The sequence below is a fragment of the Camelus ferus genome, chromosome 8, assembly GCF_009834535.1.
Source record: "Camelus ferus isolate YT-003-E chromosome 8, BCGSAC_Cfer_1.0, whole genome shotgun sequence".
NCBI lineage: Eukaryota > Metazoa > Chordata > Mammalia > Artiodactyla > Camelidae > Camelus > Camelus ferus.
In genome coordinates this window covers 33,489,244-33,515,585 of record NC_045703.1, presented here as the reverse complement: position 1 = coordinate 33,515,585, position 26,342 = coordinate 33,489,244, and the positions used below count along the sequence as shown (strand labels likewise).

Below are 26,342 nucleotides of genomic sequence, written 5' to 3'. Positions count from 1 at the left end.
CTTCCCAAAGGGAGGAGGGATTTTTGTCCTTATTTAGTCTGGATCGGAAGTGTCATGGTGTCAGTGCATGATGGGTACTTCTGATCTGCAAGGCTAATTTTATTGAGATGAGGGCATAATGAGCAAAAGGTTACATTCGGACACTGGAAATTCCTGCCTTTTCTCACCTTTCTTTGTCTACAGGCCACTCATCACCCCAAAAGATGTGATGCCTTATCAGCCCAAAGGTTCCTGCTTTTCTTTCTCCACCCAGGGACCCCCTGGTTCTTACATGATGTGTGGTTTCCTGCATTTGGCTTGTGTCCCTTCTTTCTGCCCAATTCTGGCCATTTGGTCTGTGTCCCCCTTTCTCTGCTCATATCTAGCTATCTACCTGCTCTAACAAAACTTCATATATGTTTCTACTGTAGATGATCTCATTTAATTCAGTAAAATACTGTTAATGTAAGTAGATATTATTGTCTTTGTTTTCTCAGTGAAAGTTCAGGCTTAGGTTAAGAACTCATGGGTAGCCCTAAGGCAAATGAATTAATGGGATTGGTTTAAAATTTACATAATTGTATTAAGGTTATGATCATATCAAAACAGCAAGAAGCTAAAATTTATTCATTATAGTGTTAATAAACTAAGGACATACAAAGATATATCAAATAATGAACCTTTTTTTCTTGATGAAGGTATAAATTGAGGGGTGAGGAAAGACTGAAAGTGGGTTATATGCATCTGTGTTTGGTTCTCCCAGTACTAAGGAACTAAATATGTTAGGATATAATGCATATCTGTGTGTGTTGTCACCTTGTGCCTTAATTACTCCTTTCTTCTCCATCTTTTGCTTCTTCTACATCTGTCAAGAACTTAATTAATTCTTAACTATCTTTCAAGGTCAGTGCTAACCACTGACATAGGCAACCAACTGTTACATCTTTTTGATACTCACTAAAATGCATTTACAAGTTATGGATGTTCTGTGTACTTAAGGAGTTTTAAAGAATGTAAATCATAAACCAATTAATGTTACTTAATTTTTAGAATCTTGATTAATTTATTGTGTATTTAAGGAGAAATGCCTAAAAAATTTAAGCCTATGTTTTAATTAAGATAACATCAGATCCCTTTTATATTTTGATAGCTATTAATTTCTTGTTAATAGAGCAGACATACTCTACAGACAATCCTGCTAAGAATTGGTGGCGGTGGCGGTGGTGGTATATAGCACTTTAATTGCCTTGGGTAAAACTGCAAACTTTAGATTACTGCTGTGATGCATGTTTTATGATTGCATCAAACAAAAATATTTGTAGGGAAAAGCTTTCATTGTTTCACAGAGGGACTGAAATTAATGAAATCCATCTTCCACAGTTAATGTTGGAGAGGATTGTCCAGTGTTTGATGGACTCTTTGAATTTTGTCAACTTTCAACTGGTGGCTCAGTTGGTAAGTGCCCTGATTTGATCAAATTCAAAAGTTGATTTGAACTTGGTGTGTACCTTTTGGGTTATTTGTTTAAAACAGAAGTTTTAATAGTGGTGAATTTTGATAAGAAAAAGCGGTATGTTTATAGTAGAGTACGTTGTCTTTACCCACACCCCCCCGCTCCATGTTTTGTGACCACAGTGGCTCAAACTTTTTTTTTTAATTTTTAGTTTTTACTTCTGTTGCATTTTCACTTAGAGACTTCCTTTTCCTCCCTTTCTTCTAGCAACCGTTGTCACCACCACTTTCTATCCATATGCTTTTATTTAATCAGGTCACCGTTACAGGATAATATTTATCTAAGGAGAAACTGTTAGTAGTGCCCCATGGAATCATTCTTACCTTTAATAATTTTATATGTACTCTTTTGCTTATGCATGGCATACTCTTTCCTGTGGGACTTTTGTTTTAGTCTAGTTATACTGATTTTTTTTATTTTTAAACATTAAAAAAGTCTCCTCTGTCTTATTTATTAGCTGGGGCTGTGAAGTTAAACCGACAACAAACTGATATGGCTGTTAACTGGGCTGGAGGATTACATCATGCTAAGAAATCAGAAGCATCAGGATTCTGTTATGTTAATGATATAGTGCTTGCCATCCTTGAATTACTAAAGTAAGTTAATTTGTGTTGGTATTTTTCCTGTGAAAAAGTGTTTTAATTAAAACAGTGAAAATCTGTGGCTTTAAAAAGAAATGACAAGTAAACAGTAGGTTGAAAATAGTTAATGGTGAATCTTCTATGGATTCATTCCAAACCATTGTAGAAGAATAGGAAATCTCAAGAATGAGAAGTGTATCAGTGTCTGAAACTCCATTAAGTACCTTTTAAAAAAATACATTAGAAGTAGTTAAATTTGAGTTATGGTTTTAATTAATGAAAAATGATATGACCATAGAAGTTTATGATCTAACTTTTTCTAAGTTTTAACTTTTGAAGGCAAAAGTTTGAAGAGAACATGTTGAAAGAAATTTATTTATTCATCGAGACTAGCTAACTGCCTAGCTTCTGCATAGAATGGGGCTTTGTTCTCAACTAATGAATATAATTATCTCTAAGTTGCTAAAGGAGTTAGTTTTAATGTTTTCTTGACTGCAGTTTGAGAGAACTATGTATAGAGGTATTTGTAATTTTGGAGATTTACAGTTAGATTTTTTTTTTTGACCATCATTAGTTGTAACACAGCTTACCAGATTCTACTTCAGATTGTAACAAATTAGTGTTTTCTCAGTTTAGAAAGTGTTCTTCCCTGTAGTTACTCCATGCATGCTATTTATGAAGGCTCATTTTTCAGTCACTTAAAATTTGGTATTGATTCCTTAAATAAACAACTGAGCGGTGTCAGTTGACTAATTGAGAGCCAAGGAAAACCACTTGAAATTATTTGCTTTGTTTTTTAATTCACTATTGATGTTGGTTCCTGTGTCTTGATCTCTGAGCAGCAGTTCTCACCCACATGCTAATAGACTTAAGTTTCATTTAGTTTCTTTGGACAGATTTCTTCAACTGGTGCAAATATGATTTAGTTGACTTAATTGGTTTAAACAGCTTATGGGCCACTCAGAAACTTACTTGCTCATGCTTTATTTTTATTTTTGTGAAGAAATTCTGTGAGGAAACATTGTTATTTATTTTCTGAGTTTTTTTAATGTTTTCCTGTGAGTTGATATTCTTATGGGTGCTTAGTCTGATAATGTCAGTTTACATTGTATTCTTTTAACATGGCTGTGATATCATTGTAAGATAAACACAGTGCTCTGCCGTCTAATTCCATAATAATCCTCACCTCATTATGCCTTTGAAGGATGATATATTAATTTCACTTTCCTTTTTTTCTTATTTTGACGTGGGTGTATGCTGGTTTCAGTGTGCCTAGTGTGATGATACATGTGGCTTTAAAAGTGCATTTGAATTACAACTGTGTTGCTGTGATTTGAAGTGCTCCAAGCAGCACTGTGAAGTGATGAGAGCACCACTTGTGGTTTCTGTCCCTACTCCTCAGCTCTTCAGTTGAAGTGAAAAAGAAGCCATAGACAGTATGTGAACAAACAAGCCGTGTTTCAGTAACATTTTACTTATGGACATTGAAGTTTGAATTTCATTTAATTGTCACATGTCATGAAATATTCTTGTTTTGATTTTATTTTTCAGCCATTTAAAAATGTTAAGAACTATTCATATCTCAAAGGCTGTACAAAAAGAGGCCATTGTCCAAATTTGGAATATGGACCATAGATTGCCAAACCCTGTTTTATAATACTAAAGATTTACTTACTAGAGGGATGTTTTAAAGTGACAATCATAAGTAAGGTATAATCTTCTGTTGTTAATATATAGAAACATGGACTATGTTTTTAAAGCAGCATAGGACAGATTTAACAAAGAGAAAAAATATATTTTCTCATCTGCATTGGGTGTAAAGGGAAGATATAAAGGTCTAAGGCTCAAACTGTAACTTGAAGATGGTCTCTTTAAATGGTCTCTTAGGCTGGAAGTAAAGAAAGGAAATTAAACATTCTGGAATGCAAGAGCTCAGGAATAGGTTTCCTGAATCCATGGTGATTCTTCCCATTTTAAAATGTTTTTGAAAACTTACTTATGGCTTTGTTTTCAGATATCATCAGAGAGTCTTATATATTGACATTGATATCCATCATGGTGATGGCGTTGAAGAAGCTTTTTATACAACAGATCGTGTAATGACTGTATCATTCCATAAATATGGGGAATACTTTCCTGGAACAGGAGACTTGAGGGTAAGACTGAATTCTATCTAAATAAATATGAGATTAACCTAGGAGGTTAGTAATCTTACACCTGAACTAATATTTTTCATGAGTAATTTGAAGCTTACATGAATAATTAAGTCATTTTATATACTATGACAGCTGTTAGAATTCACTTTTGCTGACATAAACAAAAATTTAATGAGAACTTAAATAATTTTCTTTTGCTGAGCTATTTTCTATGGTTGAATAAATATTTTTTTGAACATCCACAAAGCATGAAAGAGTTTTCTTGGTGTTCAGTTTGAATCTTCAGAACCTACTTGATGGTAGCCTGCATTGCTGTTGAATATAAAGATTGGTGGAATAAAATAATTGACTGAGTCTATTTAAGTTTCTTGTGCTGCCCTCCCTTTATGAGTGGTCTTTATTTAATAAGTCTAATTTTAATCTCTTTTTTCTTCAGGCTTCTGAAATTTTAATGTGTATGTTCACACACACATACATGCCCCTCTTTGGGGAGAGAAAGAGTATCAGCTTATCCTGCCTGTTACATTAAGTGCATCTATTTATGTTATATTTCTATTATCTTTCATTTGGTACTCTAGAAGAATTTTTTTGCTTCACTAGAGGTTTTGTGGGGGGGTGGTTTTGTTTTGTTTTTTTAACAAAATTCTAAGCATGTTGAAGTTTATTCAGAAATTTAAACAACGATTTTTAGTTTAGCCTGTATTATATGGGAGATTCCTTTTAGCATGGCATTCAACATTAGTTCTCAGCTGTTTTGTTAAAGTTAATTTTCAAATCTGTGGTTTGGACTTAACTTAACAACCAGAAGTTTCGTGGCCTCGAAAGTGCTCTGCAGATGTGTGACTTTTCACTATTTGACCGCAAGGTGGTGCTCTTTCAGTAAAAGTTGATATGGTGAAAACTTTATTTACCTGTAAGTGGGTAGAAGGTCATTTGTTTTCATTTATATCAGTTTAAATTTTATGGCTTTTAAAATAATTTATATTTTCAGTTCTTTCTTGCCAGTTAGCTCATTCAGTGCCTTTCCCCACTTGGTCTTATCTTGCAGACCAGTGGTTCTCAAAGAATGATCTAGCAGAATCATTATCACATGGGAACTTAGAAGAACATATTCTCAGACCCCCAAAACTCTGGGTGATTCTGTTCTGCACACTAGAGTTTGAGAACCACAGCTCTGTAAACTGGTAGAATTTATTTGTTTATAACCATTGTACCTTGGTAGAAATTAAAAGCTTTCCCAGCTTTAAGCTTAAAGATTGTGTCTTTGCAGTATAATTCTGATTTATCTCAAAAATGGCAAATGGAGTCCTCTGCTTTAACTTCTGACAGTTTTCTTAATGGTTGTTCGAAGTTGTTGGAAAATATTGGAGAATGTATGTTTTTAAAAGATCGAGAATGACCTTCAACATCTTTTCCTCATGTAAGATTTTATACTCCCTGTATGAAATGTCAAAACTTTTCCCCTTTGGATATTATAAAGGTGTCTTCAAAATTTAGGAAACTAAAATCAGTTATATGTGTAGTTGTATTTGAACTTTCATGAAACTCAGGTGTAATTTAATAAACATTACCTTTTCTACCTGATCATTCTAAATCAGAAAAGAAGGCTACAGTGAGCTTAGATCACTGTTAAAACTATGCTTGCATTTATTAGATCAGTAGTATCGATGGGAGAAAAAAATAAACGTGATAAAGTAGCAATTGTGGAAAAAAAAATGGGAGAGATAAAACTTGGTCCAAGAAGGGCCACAGTTCTGAGTTACTAGCCTTTCACTAGAGTGAGAAGTGCTGGCCAACTTTCTGTATTCAGAAATGTTCGTGTCAACATATATTTCAACTGTTTTTAGTGCAGAAGTATAGGGATTCACAATGCTTTATTTTGTCCACATTTGTATAGTTTGTATTTAGTTATATAAAACTTTTAGTTTTTTTAAGAAAAATTACGGAGATAAGTGTGTAATTCTACTCTTTTTTTCTTCATTGAAAGTTATAATAACTATATGATTACATGAAAGATAAGGGAAGAACTTCTATGAGTGTTAGTAATCCTAAAGATTCATATATATTGAGACATTATACAACTGATCCTCGAAGAATACGGTGGTTAGGGGTGCATATTCCTGTGCAGTGGAAAATCAGCATGTAACTTTGAATCCCCCAAATGTAAATACTAATAGTATTTGTTTGGAAGCCTTCATGATAACATACATAGTTAATTAACATGTATTTTGTATGTGTGTATCTACATATATTTTATACATTCATTATGTACCTCACCTTTTTTTTAAACTTTTTTTTATTGAGTTACAGTCATTTTGCAATGTTGTGTCAAATTCCAGTGTAGAGCACAATTTTTCAGTTATGCATGAGCATACATATATATTCATTCTCACAGTTTTTTCACTGTGAGCTACCGCAAGATCTTATATATATTTCCCTGTGCTATACAGTATAATCTTGTTTATCTATTCTACATATGCCCGTCAGTATCTACATATTTTGAACTCCCAGTCTATCCCTTCCCACCCCTCTCCCCCTTGGCAACCTTTGTATTCTATGTCTAAGAGTCTGTTTCTGTTTTGTATTTATGTTCTTTTTTTGTTTTAAGATTCCATGTATGAGTGATCTTACATGATATTTTTCTTTCTCTTTCTGGCTTACTTCACTTAGAATGACATTTTCCAGGAACATCCATGTTGCTGCAAGTGGCATTATGCTGTTGGTTTTTATGGCTGAATAGTTTTCCATTGTAATGATGTGCCTCACTTTTTTCTTAATTTTTAAAATATTTCTAGGCTATACAGTTCATCCAAAACTTTTTTCAAGTTGTTGCAAATCTCCAAAAATTTTTTCCAATACATTTATTGAAAGAAATCTGCATGCACGTGGACCCACAGTTCAAACCCTTGTTGTCAACTATAAATTAAAACACATAAGAATCAGTCACCCCTTATCCCTTGGTGCTGTAGTTAAAGCACTGTTTTGTATAAATGTCTCTACTATGCCTTCTAGGAATATATAGTTGACAAGGGTTTGAACTGCGTGGATCCACCTATACGTGGATTTTTTTCAATGAATAATTACTACAGTACTTGGTTGAATTGCATGTATATGTATATAAACATACACGTACATAGATATACACATGTATAACATACAAGTAAAATAAGTATATGTGTATTTTAAGTGTATATTTTATTTATGAAAAATTTCTTGGGTTAATATGATATGTAACTTCAGCTTGCCTTTAACTATGTTAAATTTCTTTTATCCCTAAAGTAATTATTATAGATTAACTAGAATTGGTTCTTTCCAGCTTTATAAGCAATCCATAAATGTTGAAATTTTTTTTATTCTGTATTCCCTTTCCCAACCTGTAAGATGAATTCAGGGTTGGATTTTGTTGCCTAGTCTTAATCTTTTGAAGATATTTTAATAATTAAATATGTCAAACTTTTTATTATGAAATATTCTCTAAGATCTATCTAACTGTATTTTAGGATATTGGTGCTGGAAAGGGCAAATACTATGCTGTCAATTTTCCAATGAGAGATGGAATAGATGATGAATCATATGGGCAGATATTTAAGCCTGTAAGTATTACTATTTTCAAAACTGAAAAGAAATTTTGAACTGTTTTTTAGAGATACTGACATTTGTTACCTTGTACATAGATTATCTCAAAAGTGATGGAGATGTATCAACCTAGTGCTGTGGTGTTACAGTGTGGTGCAGACTCACTGTCTGGCGATAGACTTGGTTGCTTCAATCTGACAGTCAAAGGTAAGCAATTTAAAGAGTGATTGATATTCCCAGAAATTTTTTTCTTCCCAAGAATTTCCCATAAAATTGTCATTGTAATTTTTTAACTGCTACTTTAGCACAGAACCCTGTGTTTTGTGATTTTTTTTGTCATATATATGTATGTATTTGGAGTAGATTTTTATGACTATAATTAATCTTGTTTCAGTAAATTAGGTCTTTTTTATTTTGTCAAACTTATGTATTACATTCATATATGAATAGTTTTATAAGCTTGTTGCAATCCCAACCAAGGCAGCTTTTATTTGTTTGTTTATTCCAGTTTTATTGAGATGTAATTGGCATACAGCACTGTATGAGCTTAAGGTATACAACATAATAATTTGACTACATACATCATGAAATGATCACCACAGTAGGTTTGGTGAGCATTCATCATCTCTGATAGATACATTAAAGAAACAGATGTTTAAAAAATGTATTTTTATTTGTGGTGAGAACTCTGAGGATTTACTCTGTTAACAACTTTCATTTATAACATACAGCACTGTTAGTTATCTTTATCATGTTGTACATTTCATCTCTAATACTTATTTATCTTGTAACTGGAAGTTTATACCTTTTAACTATACCTTCATCTAATCTTCCCTCTCTTGCCTCTGGTAACCATAAATCTGACCTTTTTTCCTGTGAGTTTGTTTGGTGTTTGTTTTTGGAGTATAGTTAACTTATAACATTGTTAGTTCCTGGTCCACAACACAGTGATTTGATATGGTATACATTTCAAAATGATCACCATGATAAGTCTAGTTGTCATCTGTCACCACACAAAGATATTACTATTGACTGTATTCTCCACGCCGTACATTTCATAACTGTGACTCGTGTATTTTGTAACTTAGTGTTTGTACCTCTTAATCTCCCTCATCTGTTTCTTTCCTCCCCTTTGGCAACCACCTGTTTGTATCTATGACTTTCTGTTTAGTTATATTTGTTCATTTGTTTTGGTTTTTTATATTCCCCATATTACACTTAGCATTAATTAACATTTTGGTTAATTTTTTTTTGGTGCTTACCTTTCTTTAAATAACATGCAGTCTGTTATTTTTAACTTTTAATTTAAACCTTGTATATTCACTTTCTATTGTGAAAGAAGAAGGATTTAGCTTACACCACTTTGTCCCCAACACACGCACACACCCTTCCCATATCTCCATTTTTACCATTTAAGTCTGGTATTTATACCAGAATTTTGGTTGTGGTATTCAGTGTTTATAGCATCGTCAACAGCATTAAAGCATGTTTCAGCTTTTCCAGTTTTCTTTTGTATAACTTGTTTCTCCTGTACAGTTTTTTCATTTCCTTACTTTTCTCCGTACTCAGTAATAAGCTACTAGTGTGTATAAATAGGTTCATATGTTCAAATGCATCAGGTATTCCATCAGTTTTACCTTCTTGAAGAATAGCCTTCTGAGTTGTTCCTGTTCAATGAATTTTCTCTTTAGACTTGGTAGAATGTAGGGCTGTTCTTGGCTTTTAAGTGTTGAAATCAACATATAATAGAGGTCCGGGCCAAAGTAAAAGATCACCATTATGGAATGAGCTTCTAGGGCATAACAGTAAATTTGAAATTTTATTTAGCAAGTTCTTAAAATTTATTATGTGTGGATCAGTAGTGACTTATCATGGATATTGTCCATGATTTTGGAGTTGTTTTCCTTGTGAACTTTTAGGTAACAGGTTGACGTTCTGCTTTGAGTTCTCTCATAAGATGTGAAGAGTTCTTAAACAGAACTTTTTCCAGAACAATTGCCTAAATGAAATTTAATAATTAAATACAGATATTAAAGGCTATTTAATTTAATGTTGTGATAACTCCTATATGAGGCAGCATTAGAATTATGGTATAATCAATTATTCTGCCTTTATTAAGTTGAACAATTTGAAATTATTTGCCCATTTTCTTGCTAGGTCAAAAGTGGCCAAACAGCAGCAGTTTAATATTGTTGACTTAATGTGCTGATAACCGTCTGTTTCCTCACAATGGATATGTCATTTAAAGATCTATGTAATATACTCTTAAAATGTGTATTAACTTGCCAGTTTTCTTGTCTTAACTCTTTGAAAGTTCTTAATGCCTTTGTACTTAAAAGTAGTAGCTTTCATAATCATGAACTGTTGCAGTTTACTCTTGCTATAAACCTACATTATATTTCAACTGACTGATAGAATTTCAGCCATATAAAGTGTGTAAGGAGTTTGCAATCCCAAGTCTTAAACTTGATTCTAAGCTTTCTCTACTGCCAGCTTCAATTCATATTTCTCAGGTCTGCTAAAGTCAGTTTACCTCTTGTCCATCTCCATTCTATCTTCATTTATGTTGTTACTGTTATATGTTCTCCCAGTCTTCATTTTTATTGGTTTTAGCCTTTAAAAAGTTCCTTTATAATCATTTTTATGAGGTTTTGAGGTAAAAGGAAAGTAAATGTCTTTGCTTAGTTAGCTATCTTTAGTTGGAAGTCTTTAAGTTAACTTTTTGTTTATTTCATCTTTAAAAATACTCCAGTGGTTTTTATGTATTATAAGAAGCCTGCATTTTTCTAATTGCAGTAATAAAAAAATTGGGTTGTAAATCCTGTAGTGCAACTAGTGAAGAATACTTAATGAAAATATTCACAGTATAATTACATGAAGAAAATGTATCATTAAGCTGTTAAAAATTAACTCAAAAGAATTGGAAGGGAATACACAAAAACTATCTTTGGACAGTAGAGTTTTAGGTAGTTTTTTCTTTGTGCTTTTTTGATTTTTCCAAATATTATTCAACACACGTAGATTTCTTCTATAATTGAAGGATTTTTTTCTTGCTTTAAACATTGACTTATATTCCTGAATGGTGATAATCTAAGAAATTACTGGTAACTTATAATTAATTATTGAACTATGACATCCAAGGGAAATTTTTTTTTATGTTAGGTTCACTTTATATTGACATTTCTACACAAAGAAATTTGTTAAAGTTGTTTTTAATAGTAATAGTTACTAATTTTATACTTTAGATAAGTTCAGAAAATTATCCATAATGCCACTACCTAAATATAACCTACAGTTAAACTTGTATAGCATTACATAATTTTTCTGTTCATGTCTATGGAGGAAAGTGGTAACAAAATTAATTTAGATTAGATTGTGCTTAATGACTTATGTTTTCCCCCAGGTAACCTCATGTGAACCTAATATCTTCACATCACATTAATAAAAATGTGTTATATTTCTATTTTAATCTTACTATAGTTATATATTTGACTTTTCTATCAGAGACAGTTGGCTAGTATAGCCAGTTATGTCTTAACTGTGTTCCATACATCATTGTGTGAAAGGTGTGTGTTTAATAAAAAGTTGGTTTTTTAAATATTTAGAAAAGCCATTTTGGTTGAATAAAGTTTTGTTTCTATTTGTTATTTTTTTAAATTTATTTTTCAAACTGTTGAAATGTGTAAATTTGTTGTTACCCAAATCTTGTTTTGCCTTAGGTCATGCTAAATGTGTAGAAGTTGTAAAAACTTTCAATTTACCATTACTGATGCTTGGGGGAGGCGGATACACAATCCGTAATGTTGCTCGATGTTGGACATATGAGACTGCAGTTGCCCTTGATTGTGAGATTCCCAATGGTATGTGTTCTTACTTTGATGTCTTTTTTGGATGAACTGTCAATATATAGAAATAGATGGTTGGATGATTAGAGTGGATTCCAAAACCATGTAAATAGGAGAGAACTCAGTGAATTCACTTTGCATTCAGTTTTAAACATTTTCTCTGAAAGTATTTCATGACTTGAATCTGGATTTTAGGCTTGGATTTGTGTGAAAACTGAGCTTTTAATATGTAACTTTATTTGTTTTTAATAGAATTGCCATATAATGATTACTTTGAGTATTTTGGACCAGACTTCAAACTGCATATTAGTCCTTCAAATATGACAAACCAGAACACTCCAGAATATATGGAAAAGATAAAGTAAGACATCATTAAATTGATTTGATAAACATTTCATCTTAATATAACTTTAGGAGCCTTTAGACAGCCAAGTTCAGTAGGTCATTTTAGCTTTATACATTAAGGTGTTTCCTTTGTCATTGTCAAAAGCATTTGAAACCTTAAGATTATTGATTTCTTTAATTCTGTAAGATAATGGAAAATGTATGGGATTTCAAATATTTCCATTTTCTGTTAGTTAAAATGGATCGATTGATTGATGTTTAATGGAGATGGCCTGGATTGAATGCAAGACCTTGTGCGTGCTAAGCACGCACTCTGCCACTGAGCTATTTCCCTCCCCGCAAAGTAGTTTTAAATTGAAAGGGGCACTATAAATTTTATGCTTTCTTGTTTTACATGAAAGTAAAATTTATTTTCATTGAAACAGTTTGATAAACTTTATCTCCAAGAACAAAGTGTTTAGAGAGACATTGTAGAGCACAGGCCTGGTTTTGTGTTCTCTGTTTACTATGCACCAGCTCCATGACGTTTGGCAGGTTAATTTGCCTGTGTCTTAAATCTTCTTATCCATGGAATGGGGGATGGAATAGTATCTAAATTTTGAAGATTAAATGGGTTAATAACATGTAAAGTATCAGTGCTCGGTACATTTTTTTTTTTTTTAATTCATAGGTTAAGCTAGATAATGGTGCAATTTTTTGCTTAATGTTTCCTTTAACTTTTGAGGGGGAAGGTAATTAGGTTTGTTTGTTTGTTTGTCTGTTTGTTTTTTAATGGAAGTACTGGGGATTGAACCCAGGACCTTGTACATGCTAAGCACACAGTCTACCACTGGGCTATACCCTCCCCCACTCCTTTTACATTTAAAAGGAACTTCAAAATAATTTTTTCTAACAACTGTGCATGTTGTAATTTAGACAGCGTTTATTTGAAAATTTACGCATGTTACCTCATGCACCTGGCGTCCAAATGCAAGCTATTCCAGAGGATGCAGTTCATGAAGACAGTGGTGATGAAGATGGAGAAGATCCAGACAAGAGAATTTCTAGTAAGATAGTGCCTTGATGTGTATTCCGTTACATTTTTCTGGTTTGTTAAAAGAACACTACAGGTTGAAGGTTTTGGTGGCCCAGGAATTTCATTACGGGTCATGTTTCATGAGCACGTGGTTATTACCGCCTTTTTTCCCATTTTTGATCTTACTTAGATTTAATTTTCTATGTCTTAAAGCCTTATTTGAGTATCAGTGATTTTAGTTTTTATGAGTTGATCAAGAGTTTCCACAAACTAACCAGTTATATAGAGTGAGTTGAATAACATATTAAGAATTTGTTTGATTCTGCAGTCTCTTAATTCCACTTCATATGCTTTGTAGATTTATAGCATAAGGGTATGCTATCATGGTATAGTAACATACTTGGTATTAATGGTATTTTTTATTTTCTCTACTTCCCCTCTCAGCTCTGAAATAAAAAGTTAATTTGTATATGTATACTTCCTGTTAGGAAAACACAATTTTTTTCCTCCAAATTTTTTTTTTTTAAATAAGATCCCCAAATGTTTCTTTAAATTATTTCTTCCAGGATTAAAAGCTAAATTTTCAGTGTTTAGCAAACCATGCATTCAGTTTCTAACCCTAAAATCATTTAGCTTCTGCAATCCTATACTTTTAGTGTGGTAACTGGCTAGTTCATTTGTACATGAGTGCACTATATCAGTTATAAAACCTGTGACTGCTTTTTTCAAAAGTTTAAAAAATCTTTACTGTATCAGTTCGAGCGTCAGACAAACGGATAGCTTGTGATGAAGAATTCTCAGATTCTGAGGATGAAGGAGAAGGAGGTCGTAGAAATGTGGCTGATCATAAGAAAGGAGCAAAGAAGGCTAGAATCGAAGAAGACAAGAAGGAAACGGAGGACAAAAAAGCAGGTCGGGTTTATTTTTTGATAAATATGTTTTAATTGTAAGATTTTAAAAGTGAGCTTCAGTGCAATATTTTTTTTTTTTTTTTTTTTTTTTGAGATCCTGAACTCAGTTACACAAGTCAATACTTGCGCAGGGTGGGTGTGCTAAATAGGTGACTTTTTTCCCCCATGTAAGTGATGCTTAAATATCTTTTATTTAGAGCCCTCTAAATGTTACTAGTCACATTTACTTTTTAAATATTGGCAGCCTTACTGTTATCTTTTGGTGACATAGGCTTAAAATAGTGAACGTTGCTCTGTGATATAGATGGGATAAGAAAGAGGACAAAGTGGGTCTAGATCCGTTTGTGGCCTGTGAGCAGAGGTGGAAGTCTAAGGTGATGTTTAACTACTGTAGGTTTATTTGATGGGAATAAAACACAAAAGAAGACTCACATTATCCAGCTTTAGAACAGTTTCACCATTTTGAAAAGACTCAGAGAATAGACTGTTCAGAAATTGTTTAAAGGAAACATGAAAACTGTGGAAAGATAGGAAGTGATTTGGGAGCTGGGTTAGGAAGGCGCTATTACTTCTGATATCTTTAAAAATGGTATGTCAGTTTGTTGAGAAAATAGATGCCTGAAGGGTATTGAGTTTGCTACTCTTTTATCTGAGTTCCAGAGCACTTAGACATACTTCTGTCTCTTTGTTTATTTAACATATCATATTATAACACCTCATTAAAGGATTTTTATATATCTCCCTGCTAGATAGAGCTGCTCATGGCTAGAGAATGCAATGTCTTAAATATCTGTATTCTCAGCACTTGGTACATTTCCTGATGGATACTTGATACCTGTATGCAAGTGATGGTAATGGTCATGGGTTTTAGTTGACCTGTTAATTTTGATCTTATAGCAAGTGGAAAACGATTCAGAGGTGCTGCTCCAGCATCCTGTTCCTATCACATTGAAGTTATGTGAGCAAGCTGGGTCTCATGTTCCTTTTTACTAGAGAGTTAGGAATCCGTAGCATATCTGACACATCTAGTTTTGTTCTTGTTCATGGACTGACTCCTCTGTTAGGCTACTGTTCTCTGTCTACCATTTTATAATTTTAACTTCCTAATGTATTACAATGATGGCTCCAGTCTGCTCTTGTGTATTGATTGACATCCAGAAATCCCAGCTATGATTGAGGTAAGAAGGACTTAGTTTTAGCTGCAAGATTTTTCTAGTATTTTTCTTTTCTCTTGCTGTCAGTATATCTTCTTGTCTGTTTTTTTGTTTGTTTGTTTGTTTGTTTGTTTTCCTTTTTGGTGTTTCTTCTTATTTTTAAATGTTTACCTTTTCTGTGCTTTTTCTTCCAAATGGGGAAGTGGGTGCACTAGGGTGCTTATCTTTCTTTGCTGTTTTTCTAAAAACGAGAGTACCTTTTGATCTGGCTTAATGGCCTAGTGATAGATTAATCTCACAGTATTTAGCTCCTAAATACTTTTGTTGCTGATAATAATTGATACTTAATTTTTTTTTTAATTTGGTAATGAAATTCTTCTTATAGGTCTTGCATTTGTTAGAATCTTGCAGCCTGCAGATAAAAGAAGTATTACCACAGAAAACATTTTTTAAAATCTATAATTCGGAACCTGAAGTTAGGTGCATTTCTTTTCTCTTCCTTTCTCCCTTTCTCTCTTCCTTTTTCCCGTTTGGCACTTTGAGTTATTTAAGTTTGCATATCCAAAATTAAGCCAGAGCTGAAACAAATGTCATAATAGCCATATTGCCATGTATTTGTATTATAATCATTGCTTCACGACTTTGGTTCATTTGCTCTTTAAAGAAAAAGTTCATTCAGCACATTTGGGCTAATTTGTTTTAGTGATCTTGAGTGTAAAGTATTACTCCTACTATTTCATTAATTTTTATTGAAATGGTAGTTTTCAGTACTTACATAGTCAGGGTTAAAAACTAATGGTACATAAGCAATAGAATATAGCCTCTGCTGTGTCTCTGGGCTCATCTAATTTCTTCCCCCTTAGAACACTCCAGCCACCGTGGTCTTTCAGTTCTTCTTTCCAGCCTCATTCCTTTTTTTAGAATTTTCTGTTTGTTCAAGGTACTTCTCCCCTTTTCCCAATCAAAAGCTATTCATTCTTCAAAATGTCTCTCACATGTCACTTCTTCGTAGTAGCCTTTCCTGATCTCCCACAGTGCCATGCTCATATCTGTGGGCTAAACTTCACAGCACATATCCTGGCAATTATACTGTGATTCCGTAGAAGAAAACTTCCAAAAGGCTGAACTATGTTGTTACACTGACACCTCGAACCTCTGTCATTTAGCACAGCATCTAACACAGAGCTTATTTAGTTACTGAATTCATGAATAGTAAGATTGTATGTGACAGTATTTATATTTTAAGTAAGATATATTTTAAAATAAAATGTATACATTTTATATTTCAAGATGGGTGTTGATCTCGTCCCAATTTTTGTTTTTAGATGTTAAGGAAGAAGATAAATCCAAGGACAATAGTGGTGAAAAAACAGATACCAAAGGGTAAATTATATATTCCTTATCTAGTAATTTTTATATACTATAAAAATAACCAACACATTTACTGGGGTTGGGGGTGTACACGTATTTTGGGAAGTACTGGACTGAACTTGAGAACATCAGTAAGTTGTGAGATGCTCTGAATTTTAGTCTGTAATGGTGCATAAGACAACATATGTCATCTTCACCGTTAGTTTATGTCATCTATTTGCTCATTTTTCATTTATGTAGCTTGTCTTAGGAAAATTACAAAGACTAGTAGTAATCAGTATTGTAACTGAGTATAGATCAATTTGTATTCTTGCACATAATTTACCCAAGACTTTTTTTTTTGCTGTTAACTTTTATGTAGACACTGTTATCTTTCATGGAGCTCTTATTTCTGTATACATGATTTTTTTAGTGTTGTGAGGTGGGTAAATTTAAAAAGTACTGGGTTAGCTTTTTATAATTTTTTTATAATTTAAAAAAAAAACCATAATTGAGGTTTTTAGTGTCAGAAAGCATGTAAATTCTTGGCCACAAGGAATTTTGTGCTGCCCTTTATAGAATGACTTAGAATCAGTTGTAAAACCACTAGAAAAGATCGAGGCAGTCAGTTCTCTGAAAACACTCAAGGCATTATCAGCTTACATGTTTCTTTGCATGAGCCCATAGGACTGATCGAGTCATGCATTTAAATTGAGATTGTGCCATTTATAATATTTCACATTGCCTCTTTTAACAGAGCCAAATCAGAACAGCTCAGCAACCCTTGAATTTGAGAGTCATCAATTTCAGAAACCATAAAAAAGTGAGAAAATATTGGGAAGAAAAACGTTTTCTTTTTGAAGACTTCTGGCTTCATTTTATACTACTTTGGCATGGACTGTATTTATTTTCAAAATGGCTTTTTTTGTTTTTGTTTTTCTTGGCAAGTTTTACTGTGAGTTTTCTAATTATGAAGCAAAATTTCTTTTCTCCACCATGCTTTATGTGATAGTATTTAAAATTGATGTGAGTTATTATGTCAAAAAACTGATCTATTAAATAAGTAATTGGCCTTTCTGAGCTGATTTTTTCCATCTTTTGTAATTATCTTTATTAAAAAATTGTACTTGGATTGTCTTTTGTCTGTTTATTACAACAGAATCTTTTTTCATAGGCTAATGATATGACCATTTCTGTAAAATTAGAATGCACTGGAGGTAAAAGGTACTGACTACAACTTGGAAGACATGCATAAACTGTTTCTTCAGGAAAGAGTATTTACAGTAATTACTATTTCTTAATGCAGTAAGAGTTCTACCATCTTGTCTTCTATAGGTTAACCAATCAATATTGGTGAAGATTGACTTCTCATTATAATAATTTATCTCTGAAATTAATAATATAAGCTATGCAGTTGAGATATAGGAATTATCTTTGAGCTGAACCAAAGATTCTCAAAAGCTGAAAATGGAATTCTGAATTGAAAGAAGAAATCCATAATCAGAGAAGGACACTATAGCTTCCATACTGAGCTCTGTGTGACTCTTGCCAGCCCCTACTACATACCAAGTAGACAAGGAACTGTATGGTTTTGTTTAACCAGAATGTTCCTGTACTTACAGTAAGTCTAAAATAAACCTGTTTAGACAAAACCTGGTTCTTGTACTGCAATTATACGGTATCCAGTTTCCACTATTACACCCAGGTTTCCAAACCAAGGAAATACACTTAAAATTATTTATCTTTCTATTTATTGAATGTCTACCCATTTTAAGGCTTTGAGTATGCAACTAAACATAATGGGAAAGTTCCTGCTCCCACAGCTTACATTCTAGCAGTAGAAAGCAAACAAATGGTGTGATTTCTACTGCTAAGATGTGCAAAGGATAAAACATTTTAGAAACTTGCCAAAATCAGTGAAATCTCTTTTGTGCCAAGCCCAAATTGATTATTCTGAGATAGAAGTTAGAGAATGCTAGATGACACATCAGAAATGTTTCTCTAAAAGTTCCTGTGTTAAATCCTGCAGACCTCTCAGAAATACCTGGACTTGTGTAATGAACAGCCATTCTCCCACCTGTTTGACAGATGTTTCACTTTTGTGGTATTTCCTTCGTGTTTTTCCTTTTTTCCCTTTAAATAAATTACACAGAAGAATTTGAAGCCCTCTTTATCCATTTTGCTGTTTAATTCCCTCCCACTCTTGAGAAGAAACCATATCTTATCCGTGTTTTTACTCTTGCTATTTATCTGTTGGCATATAAACCCTTACAGCACTAGGAATTATGCAACTCCTTCATTAGTGGAATAGTTTGTGAAACACATAGATGCCATTGCATATGTACACTACTGTTGTTTTTTTACATTTTGTTTTCCTACCCCTGTTGTACAAGTACAGCTCATCTTAACTGCTCTGTATTAATTTTCCATTATAAGGATATACCAAAAATTTGTTTCAATACTGTAATGAACCTCCTTGGTCACATTTAGATTTTGTTTGTTTTCCTATTTACAGATAGAAGCATTTATATAAAACTGAAGCCTCAAGAGAATGATATGAAACAAGCAAGTTCAGCCAGGTGACTTGGTACAACATTACTACATAGAAACCATCAACTGTTATATCTAAATAGCAACCAGAAGGTCTATTGGAAGAAGGAAGACCCCATTTATAATAGCAATAACAAAATTTTCTAGAAATAAAAGTATAATTATAGAAACTGGTTCTGGTGTACAGTGAAAAATATATAGGATGTCAAGATAAATACCCTAATACATTTGGAGATAATACTGGATGAAAATATTTCAGATTGATGAGGGAAGAGAGTATTCCTTAATTGATGTTAAGATAATAGGTAAGCCAAATGGGAGAAAAAAAAAGTTTCATGCCTTCCACCAGAAGAATCAGATTAGTTGGAAAATGAACTCATAAGAGACTTCTGAGAAACTATTGGAGAGGCCTTTCTAAGTATGACACCAACCCAAACTATAAAAGCAACAATATTTGATGAAAAAAAATTTTTCTGTAGGCAAGCAACTTATAAATTGAGAAAAACGACAAATGAAATGGGGAGTGTGCAGAATTGTAACTTGTCACACTTCAATAGGGTAATACTTAAAAAGTTTTGTAGATTTTTTGTTCTTTGTTTTGTTGGGTTTTTTGGGCTTTTTGTTTTTGCTTTCATCTTGTTTACTTGATTCATTAGTAGAGAAAGGTACAAAGTGGGAAATAAAAGGAAAGCAAAGAAAACAGCAGGTGTGGGATATGCAATCACCACCTCAGTCTTCCAGCAGAGGAATTTGAAAACTGACATTGAAAGTTTTGCTTCTGGAAAGCTTTTTCTTATTGGTTTCCTGTACTGCCTATCTAACGTTAAAAATGGTCAACCTCTAGGAAAAGTAGGAGAAGGCTATCAGGTGAACCAAGTCAATTTGACAAATCGCTGACTTTACTCTTACTCTCTTCCTCACCAGGGCTGGGAATACACATGCTGCAAACAAGAGAAATCACTAGGTGTGTGGCTTCCTAAAGTTTAGTCCTATCCAATCCCTGCATACTCTAAAAGAGAGAGAAAGGAAAGAAAAGTTCTGAAATTGTTGAAGAAATGAAACGGATCAGGGCCTTGTGGGGCCCTCCCAGGTACAGATCCTTTCTGTGTCCCCTTTTCTTGTCTGTAGGAAAAAAGCTTCAGCCTCCTTGACCTTTGAGTTCCAGAGGGCAGATTCAAACAGTTGTTAATCAGGGAAAGGAGGGAACTCAGAAACAAGAGAGGAGCCTTCAAGAAAAAGTAGTGCAGTGATGGGGCAGGGTCCTGGTTCCTCCTCAAGAAATACACATAACAATATCTTAGTTCTTCTGTAGGAACTAAGGCCCCTACCCAGGTGGAGGATGGTAACTTCAGGCTTAGCACAGGATTCCTGGAGCCACCACCCTGTTAACTCACTACCAGCCAATCCGAAGAATGTCCCCACACAGTGGAAGATAACAGAGACTGACCCCTTCCCCCAATGATTTTCCCCTTAAAAACTTTCTTGGTCCAGCAGAATCTTTATAGTTGTTTTTTGGACACAAGTCTGCCTTCTCCCCAGGTTGCTGGCCTCCTGAGTAAAACAACCTTTCCTTTTCCAATTAGCACTCATTTCTCAAGTACTGGCTTTTGAATAGCAAGCAGCCAAACCCAGTAAGAAATGTTGACGATAGCTCTTCTACCATTCTTATTCCTCCTGTAGCCATCTACTGCTCCCCACTGGTCAACCCATCCTGTAGGTTGGACATTTTGCTGAGCTAAACACAAGGTGCTGAGAGGCCATGTTCCTTTCTAGAGATTCTAGGAGAGAGACCTTATGGTTGATGGAGTTCTCTCCTCACACCACTTTGACCCTATTTTTTGTTTTTTGGTTTTTTTAATTGAAGTATAGTTGATTTACAATGTTTCAGGTACACTGCAAGGTGATTCAGATATATATACATTTATCTACACACATATACATAAATTTTTTTTTCTTTTTCAGATTATTTTCTATTGCAGATTATTACAAGATAGTATAATTCCCTGTGCTATGCATTAGGTCCTTGTTTATGAGAAAGTTTTTCTTTTTTTTTTTTTTAAACCAGAAAGAATATAAACAGTTACCTAAGAAAGAAATGCAAATAGTTATTAAATATGAAAAGATTTTTAATTTTAATTTAGGAAATTAAAGTTAAAAGCTATAAAGATGCCTTTTAATTTTTTTAACTAATTTTTTAAACTTATGTTATAAGTTTAGGAAACAACTGTTGGCAAGAGTTTGAGGAAATTGTTATGTATTGCAGTAGGGAGTGTGAGTATAACATCTAGAGTTTAATTGACAGTCTATATCAAAATCACAAATCTGATTTAAAATTCTGTTTTAGAAAATTTAACATACTTTATGTGCAGTAACTAACAAGTATGAGAACTATGTACTATATACATGGAAAGACCTTCAAGATACATCATTAAATGAAAAAGGCAAGGAAGACTTGGGACACATGACATACTACCTTTTATGTAAAACAAAAATACACAAAATTGTATATTGACTATACAAATAATATCTATGAAAGATGATCATGAAAATGGTAGCATTGAAGCATTGGCTGCTTTCATGGGGATTTGAATGCTGGACCATGTGAATATTCTACAAAATTCTTGATTAATAAAAACAGACAATTTCTGATCAAAGGGATAGAAATGTTATCTAGTCTTACAGCTTTCTTTTCCTTGTCTCAAATTATCTTTTGAGATGACTTGCAGATTCATGCAGTTCAGTGTTTCTGGGACATTAGTGACTATCTTAGTTTCATTCCTTCCCAGGAGAAGGAATATTTGCCAGGTGGCTAAAAGCCCTAACACCAAAGATAAGATATGTAAGTCATCTGGAAGAGTCATGTGGTCCTGATGAGGGTAATGTAGCTATCAACTATTGTAATCATTTCATTTTTTTTAAAGTGACACTTTAAAACTAAGATGCAACTTGACGGGGGGTTGGGGAGAGGGAGGGAGTCCTTTTAATTAATAAAGATGTTACTGTGTTATCCGTAATTTTTCTCACTTCCTTGTGGCATGGTTGAAAGCTTCCAAATCCCCCTTGGTACTATAAGGTATTTACATAACAACCAAAGCTACTAGCATTCTGTCAATAGGAGATTCTTTGAAGTTCTTACATTGAAATAATTTACCTGCATCTTCTGGTTTCTGTGACTTCAGTAGAACTTTCTGAAGCTTCTCTAATACCTGGGATTCTTAACATTTCTTATTTATGTTGTGGTACAAATGACATGGATTTTCAAGGTTTTAAGTGAAAACTTCTATTTGTATCCTATCACACATAATTAAGTTTCAAAAGCTTAAGATCCCTTTTTCTTCACAATTCTATACTAACTTCTTTGTGCCTCAGTTGCTTATTAATTTAAAATGAGGAAGATGATAATTGCCCTCACTCAATAAGGTTGTGCAGACTGAGTTGATACGTAGTTAATGCTCAGTAAGTGATTACTACTGTTCTTATGTCAGGTAAAGAGAGATAGGATGGGGCCAAATGGGGAGGGAAGTCCTAAGTCTTCACATGTTCTTTAGACATCAAATGAATTACTTTTGAACCTTCTGTTGCAATTTGATGCTTCCTAGTATCAGACTACCAGGTCATGGTGGATAGAGAAGCAATCTTTTTGAGAACCAATTTTAGCAAGGAAGCTATTAAGATTTGGCAAATTTAGGGGGATCTTAATGCTCCTGCAGTTTACTCAAGGATAATCTGTCAACTAAAATGGTTGCAATGGATTATGGAAAAAAAATAAGACTATTCTGTTGTTACTGGCTATTTACACGAGTAGCAACGTTAATGTGAAGAACTAATAATGCTCAGGAGGGTTACAGTATTTGGAAGCTACTCAACAATTGCTGCATTTCCTCCACCTCACCACAAGATGGCAGATATTCCATTGTTTAAAGTTTTTGCTATTTGTGTATTTTCTCCTCTAGTCACTTGGTCCATTTAACAAGCACAGTAACACATATTAACAGATTCTTTCTAATGCAATATTGGATTCAGTACTATTTGAGTTAAACTACAATGTGGTTTACTGATTTAGGTTTTTAGGGGGTGGGAATTAAATTCTTTTTGATAAAACCTAAAGTCTATACTTTACTTTTTTTTATTGAGATATATTCAGTTTACAGTGTGTCAGTTTCTGGTGTACAGCACATTTCCTCAGTCATATATGAATATACATATATTCACTTTCATATTCTTTTTCACTGTGAGCTACTGTAAGATACTGAATATATTTTCCTGTGCTAAACAGTATAAACTTGTTTATCTATTTTATATATACCATATCTGCAAATCTTGAACTCCCAGTTTATCCCTTCCCACCTCCCTCCCCTCTGGCAACCACACATCTGTATTCTGTCTGTGAGTCTGTTTGTGTTTTAGGTTTTTATTTAAGTAGAACAATCATAATTCCTGAGCTTTACATCCGTAAAATACAGTAGAGTGTGTCTGGTAGTAAATGTTACTTGTGACTTTTCCAGTCAAAAGTAGAGTGGAAATGAATATTAGAGCCAGAGTAGTTTTCTGTTTTGGCTGGGAGTGGAATCATTTAATATATACAATAGAAAGGAGAATTGAAATTTATTTCTAAGAAATGTAGTTTAGGATAGTGAAGTTCATATGCAGGGATGTTGGATTCTTATTCTGTAATTTCTATTACTAAACTAAGTACCTAACTTCTTAGATCTTTGAAATTATAAAACTTTGCAGAGTTGTGATTAGGATTATTAAGAAATTCTGGGGGAGAGTTGATTTCTTGATTACATTATGCTATTTGCTTTTTTTATTTAATAATTTAAGCATGTTTTCTCTAAGTGTTGAGAAAATATGTACAAATTATTTCTAAAGTAAAATTAATAGTAAAATGCTGAATAGATAAAAATTTTTTGCCTGGCCCACCTTTTGACCAGTGATGTGTGTGTTTAGGAGTGAGCTGAACAAAGTAATGATTGAAATCTAAGACTCAAATCTCTTTTGGGTTATGAATTTTGGTTCTGTTGATAAATCAGAAGTTTCCAGCTTCTCTCGTGTATCATTTAACTAGTTATCTTTTTTTGCTTCTTCAGAAATCAACATTTCAAGGGTAACCACCAGTCACGTGGCATATACTTATTTGGCTGATATGAAAATGAAACTTTTCAATAAACAGTCAGATATTATACAGAAGCAGTTCCTAAGTTAAAGGAGAAAACATTATCAAAATTGCTTCTGTTTAACAAATACCAATAAAAGGTCATTGTCTTCTGGCAACTAATAAACTGAAGGTTTGATTTAAGAGACAAGAGTTTCTCCTTTCGTCTTTTTAAATTGTGCTTAAGCTATGTCCCTAGATGAGAAAAGCACTTTAGAAATCTCCTTATTCTGTAGTCTAGCAGGAAAGTTCAGACTTGGGTAGCTTTTGATTAGATTCTAGGTAAGATTGAAGTGCTTGAGGGCACCCTGTGTGCTCCTGTGCGGGGTAACAGCCCTCCAGGTGCAAGAACAGGAGACCTAGATCTCACAAGTATTTCAGAAGTTATATTCTTTTAAATGGGCTGGATTTCTGATTTCTATAGGATCTATCTGGAGTGGGTATAGAATATTTCCCAGGAAAAGATTTTCTCTGCAATCCTACATCCAAGCTATTAGCTATCATCCTACCCATCAATGAAATGTAAATAAAACTTATTTTTGGTGAACTTTGAAAAATACATTATTTTTATGCATATTTATGTATTTATATAGTTAATGCTTACATGTACGAGGCTTAGGTGCAATTTTTGTGGTATTCCCTTTTGATGGTGAATGCATCTTTGAAATCTGTTTGAGAACCAAATTAACTTAAGTTATATCTTTCAGTAAATGGTAAAGTAGTGAGGTTTCTTAACTTAATGACTCTTAATGCCATCCTGTTTCTAGAATTAGACAGAAAACTCTGTGAGTTCTTTTTATTTCAGATCTATTTAAGACTATGATGGGCAATGAACCTGGTTTCCCAGATACGTACCATGGACTCTGAAAGTTATTTAAGGTAAACAGCCTCATCTTTTAACTTGTTTGTGCTTCTTACTGGTCCTCCTCAAAGCACCGTCATCACTGAGGGCAGCAGCAGGTAACGAGCAGTGCACTGGAAATCGTGAATATATATGGTGCTGCCTCAGCCTTGACGTTATATAGCTTTGCTTCAGCCAAGTCATTGAAGTCTCTATGCCTCAGTTTACTAACGTCTAAAACTGGTGAGGAAACAGCTGACAAATAACCATGCTTTTCCCCCACTTCTCTTTTACCTGTGGCAGATATCAAAGTGATCGTCGCTTTCTGGCCTTAAAAACCCTCCTCAATCCAAGTAGCCACTACGCGTTATCAGAGTGGGCATTAAAGATGAAATGGCTTGTACCTCCCTGTGCTGGAAGATCTCTCAAGTCCAAATCAACAGTATGCCTTTACGTCTTTTTGCTTAATAGGTATGCAATACAGTTCTAGGTTGTTGAACGTGATATACTTACTAGAAATTCCTTTTTAACATCAGTCTTTCCCTCATTTCTTTTTTTTACTTCTTTTTGTCTCCTTTTTCAGTTTTATTAGGTAAAATTATTACAGTTCGACTGCACATATACATATATTGCATGTAAATACACATCTACAATATGCCGCACATTTTTAAAAAATTTACATATATGTACTAATTATTGTTTCTAAGTCTTTCCCTCATTTCTAAACATTTACCCATAGAGATTAATTTTTAAAATTTAAATCAGTTCATTATACCAAGAATTGCTATTGGAAAAATATCACAAAAGTCCCAGAGACCCAAGTTTCCCTGTGCCAGGGTCCAATCAGGAGAGACAAACCACAGTGTAATTTGAACATGAGAAGTTTAATATAATCATTAATTATAGCAAGATTGGAGTAATGAGGGGTTGCCTAGTGAAAAAATAAAGAAAAGCAGTAACAACAGATAGAAGGAGCAGCCACTACCCCTCAGGCTGGGAGAGGGTGTCCAGAGAAGAGCCCGTCAAGCCCATCCCAAAAGGGGGGCGGGGGCTTGCTGAGTGTCCCGCGGCAGAGAGAGCTAGTGCCTGTGGGAAATGCAAAGAGCCCATGGAGCGACGCACCGGAGGTGAGCACAGGCTGGAGCCGGAAGGAGGGGCCCCTCAAATGATACCCCAGGTAGAGTTAAAGCCATCGAGGAAGTTGAAGCAGGATAGTAACATCACACGATTCACGTTTTAAAATGATCATTCTGGCTGCGGTGTGATGAATAACCTGTCAAGAGGCAGGAATGAAAGCAGTATTATCAGTTAGGGCGGTGTACCTACATACTCTTGACCACCCCTCCCATGGAGAGGTGGTGTCTCTGTCCC

At 33.8% G+C, this 26,342-nt stretch overlaps 1 protein-coding gene and 1 long non-coding RNA gene across 2 annotated transcripts in view; one reads left to right on the top strand and one right to left on the bottom strand.

Moving 5' to 3' along the window:
* Positions 1-17,558, top strand: part of HDAC2 (histone deacetylase 2) — a 28,908-nt gene extending 11,350 nt beyond the window's left edge. The window contains exons 4-14 of the mRNA XM_032484733.1: positions 1,360-1,434; positions 1,950-2,088; positions 4,088-4,229; positions 7,730-7,822; positions 7,904-8,012; positions 11,525-11,665; positions 11,903-12,011; positions 12,911-13,041; positions 13,767-13,922; positions 16,401-16,458; positions 17,183-17,558. Coding sequence (XP_032340624.1) covers positions 1,360-1,434; positions 1,950-2,088; positions 4,088-4,229; positions 7,730-7,822; positions 7,904-8,012; positions 11,525-11,665; positions 11,903-12,011; positions 12,911-13,041; positions 13,767-13,922; positions 16,401-16,458; positions 17,183-17,213 — 1,184 coding nt within the window. The 3' untranslated portion in view covers positions 17,214-17,558. The remainder of the gene's footprint in view (positions 1-1,359; positions 1,435-1,949; positions 2,089-4,087; positions 4,230-7,729; positions 7,823-7,903; positions 8,013-11,524; positions 11,666-11,902; positions 12,012-12,910; positions 13,042-13,766; positions 13,923-16,400; positions 16,459-17,182) is intronic.
* LOC116665343 lies at positions 319-19,375 on the bottom strand. The gene is made up of 5 exons (XR_004321917.1): positions 19,363-19,375; positions 14,975-14,978; positions 9,083-9,089; positions 5,810-5,818; positions 319-387 (listed from the first exon to the last, which is right to left on the bottom strand). It is a non-coding gene; the product is annotated as an uncharacterized LOC116665343 (long non-coding RNA).
* Positions 19,376-26,342: the final 6,967 nt, after the last annotated feature.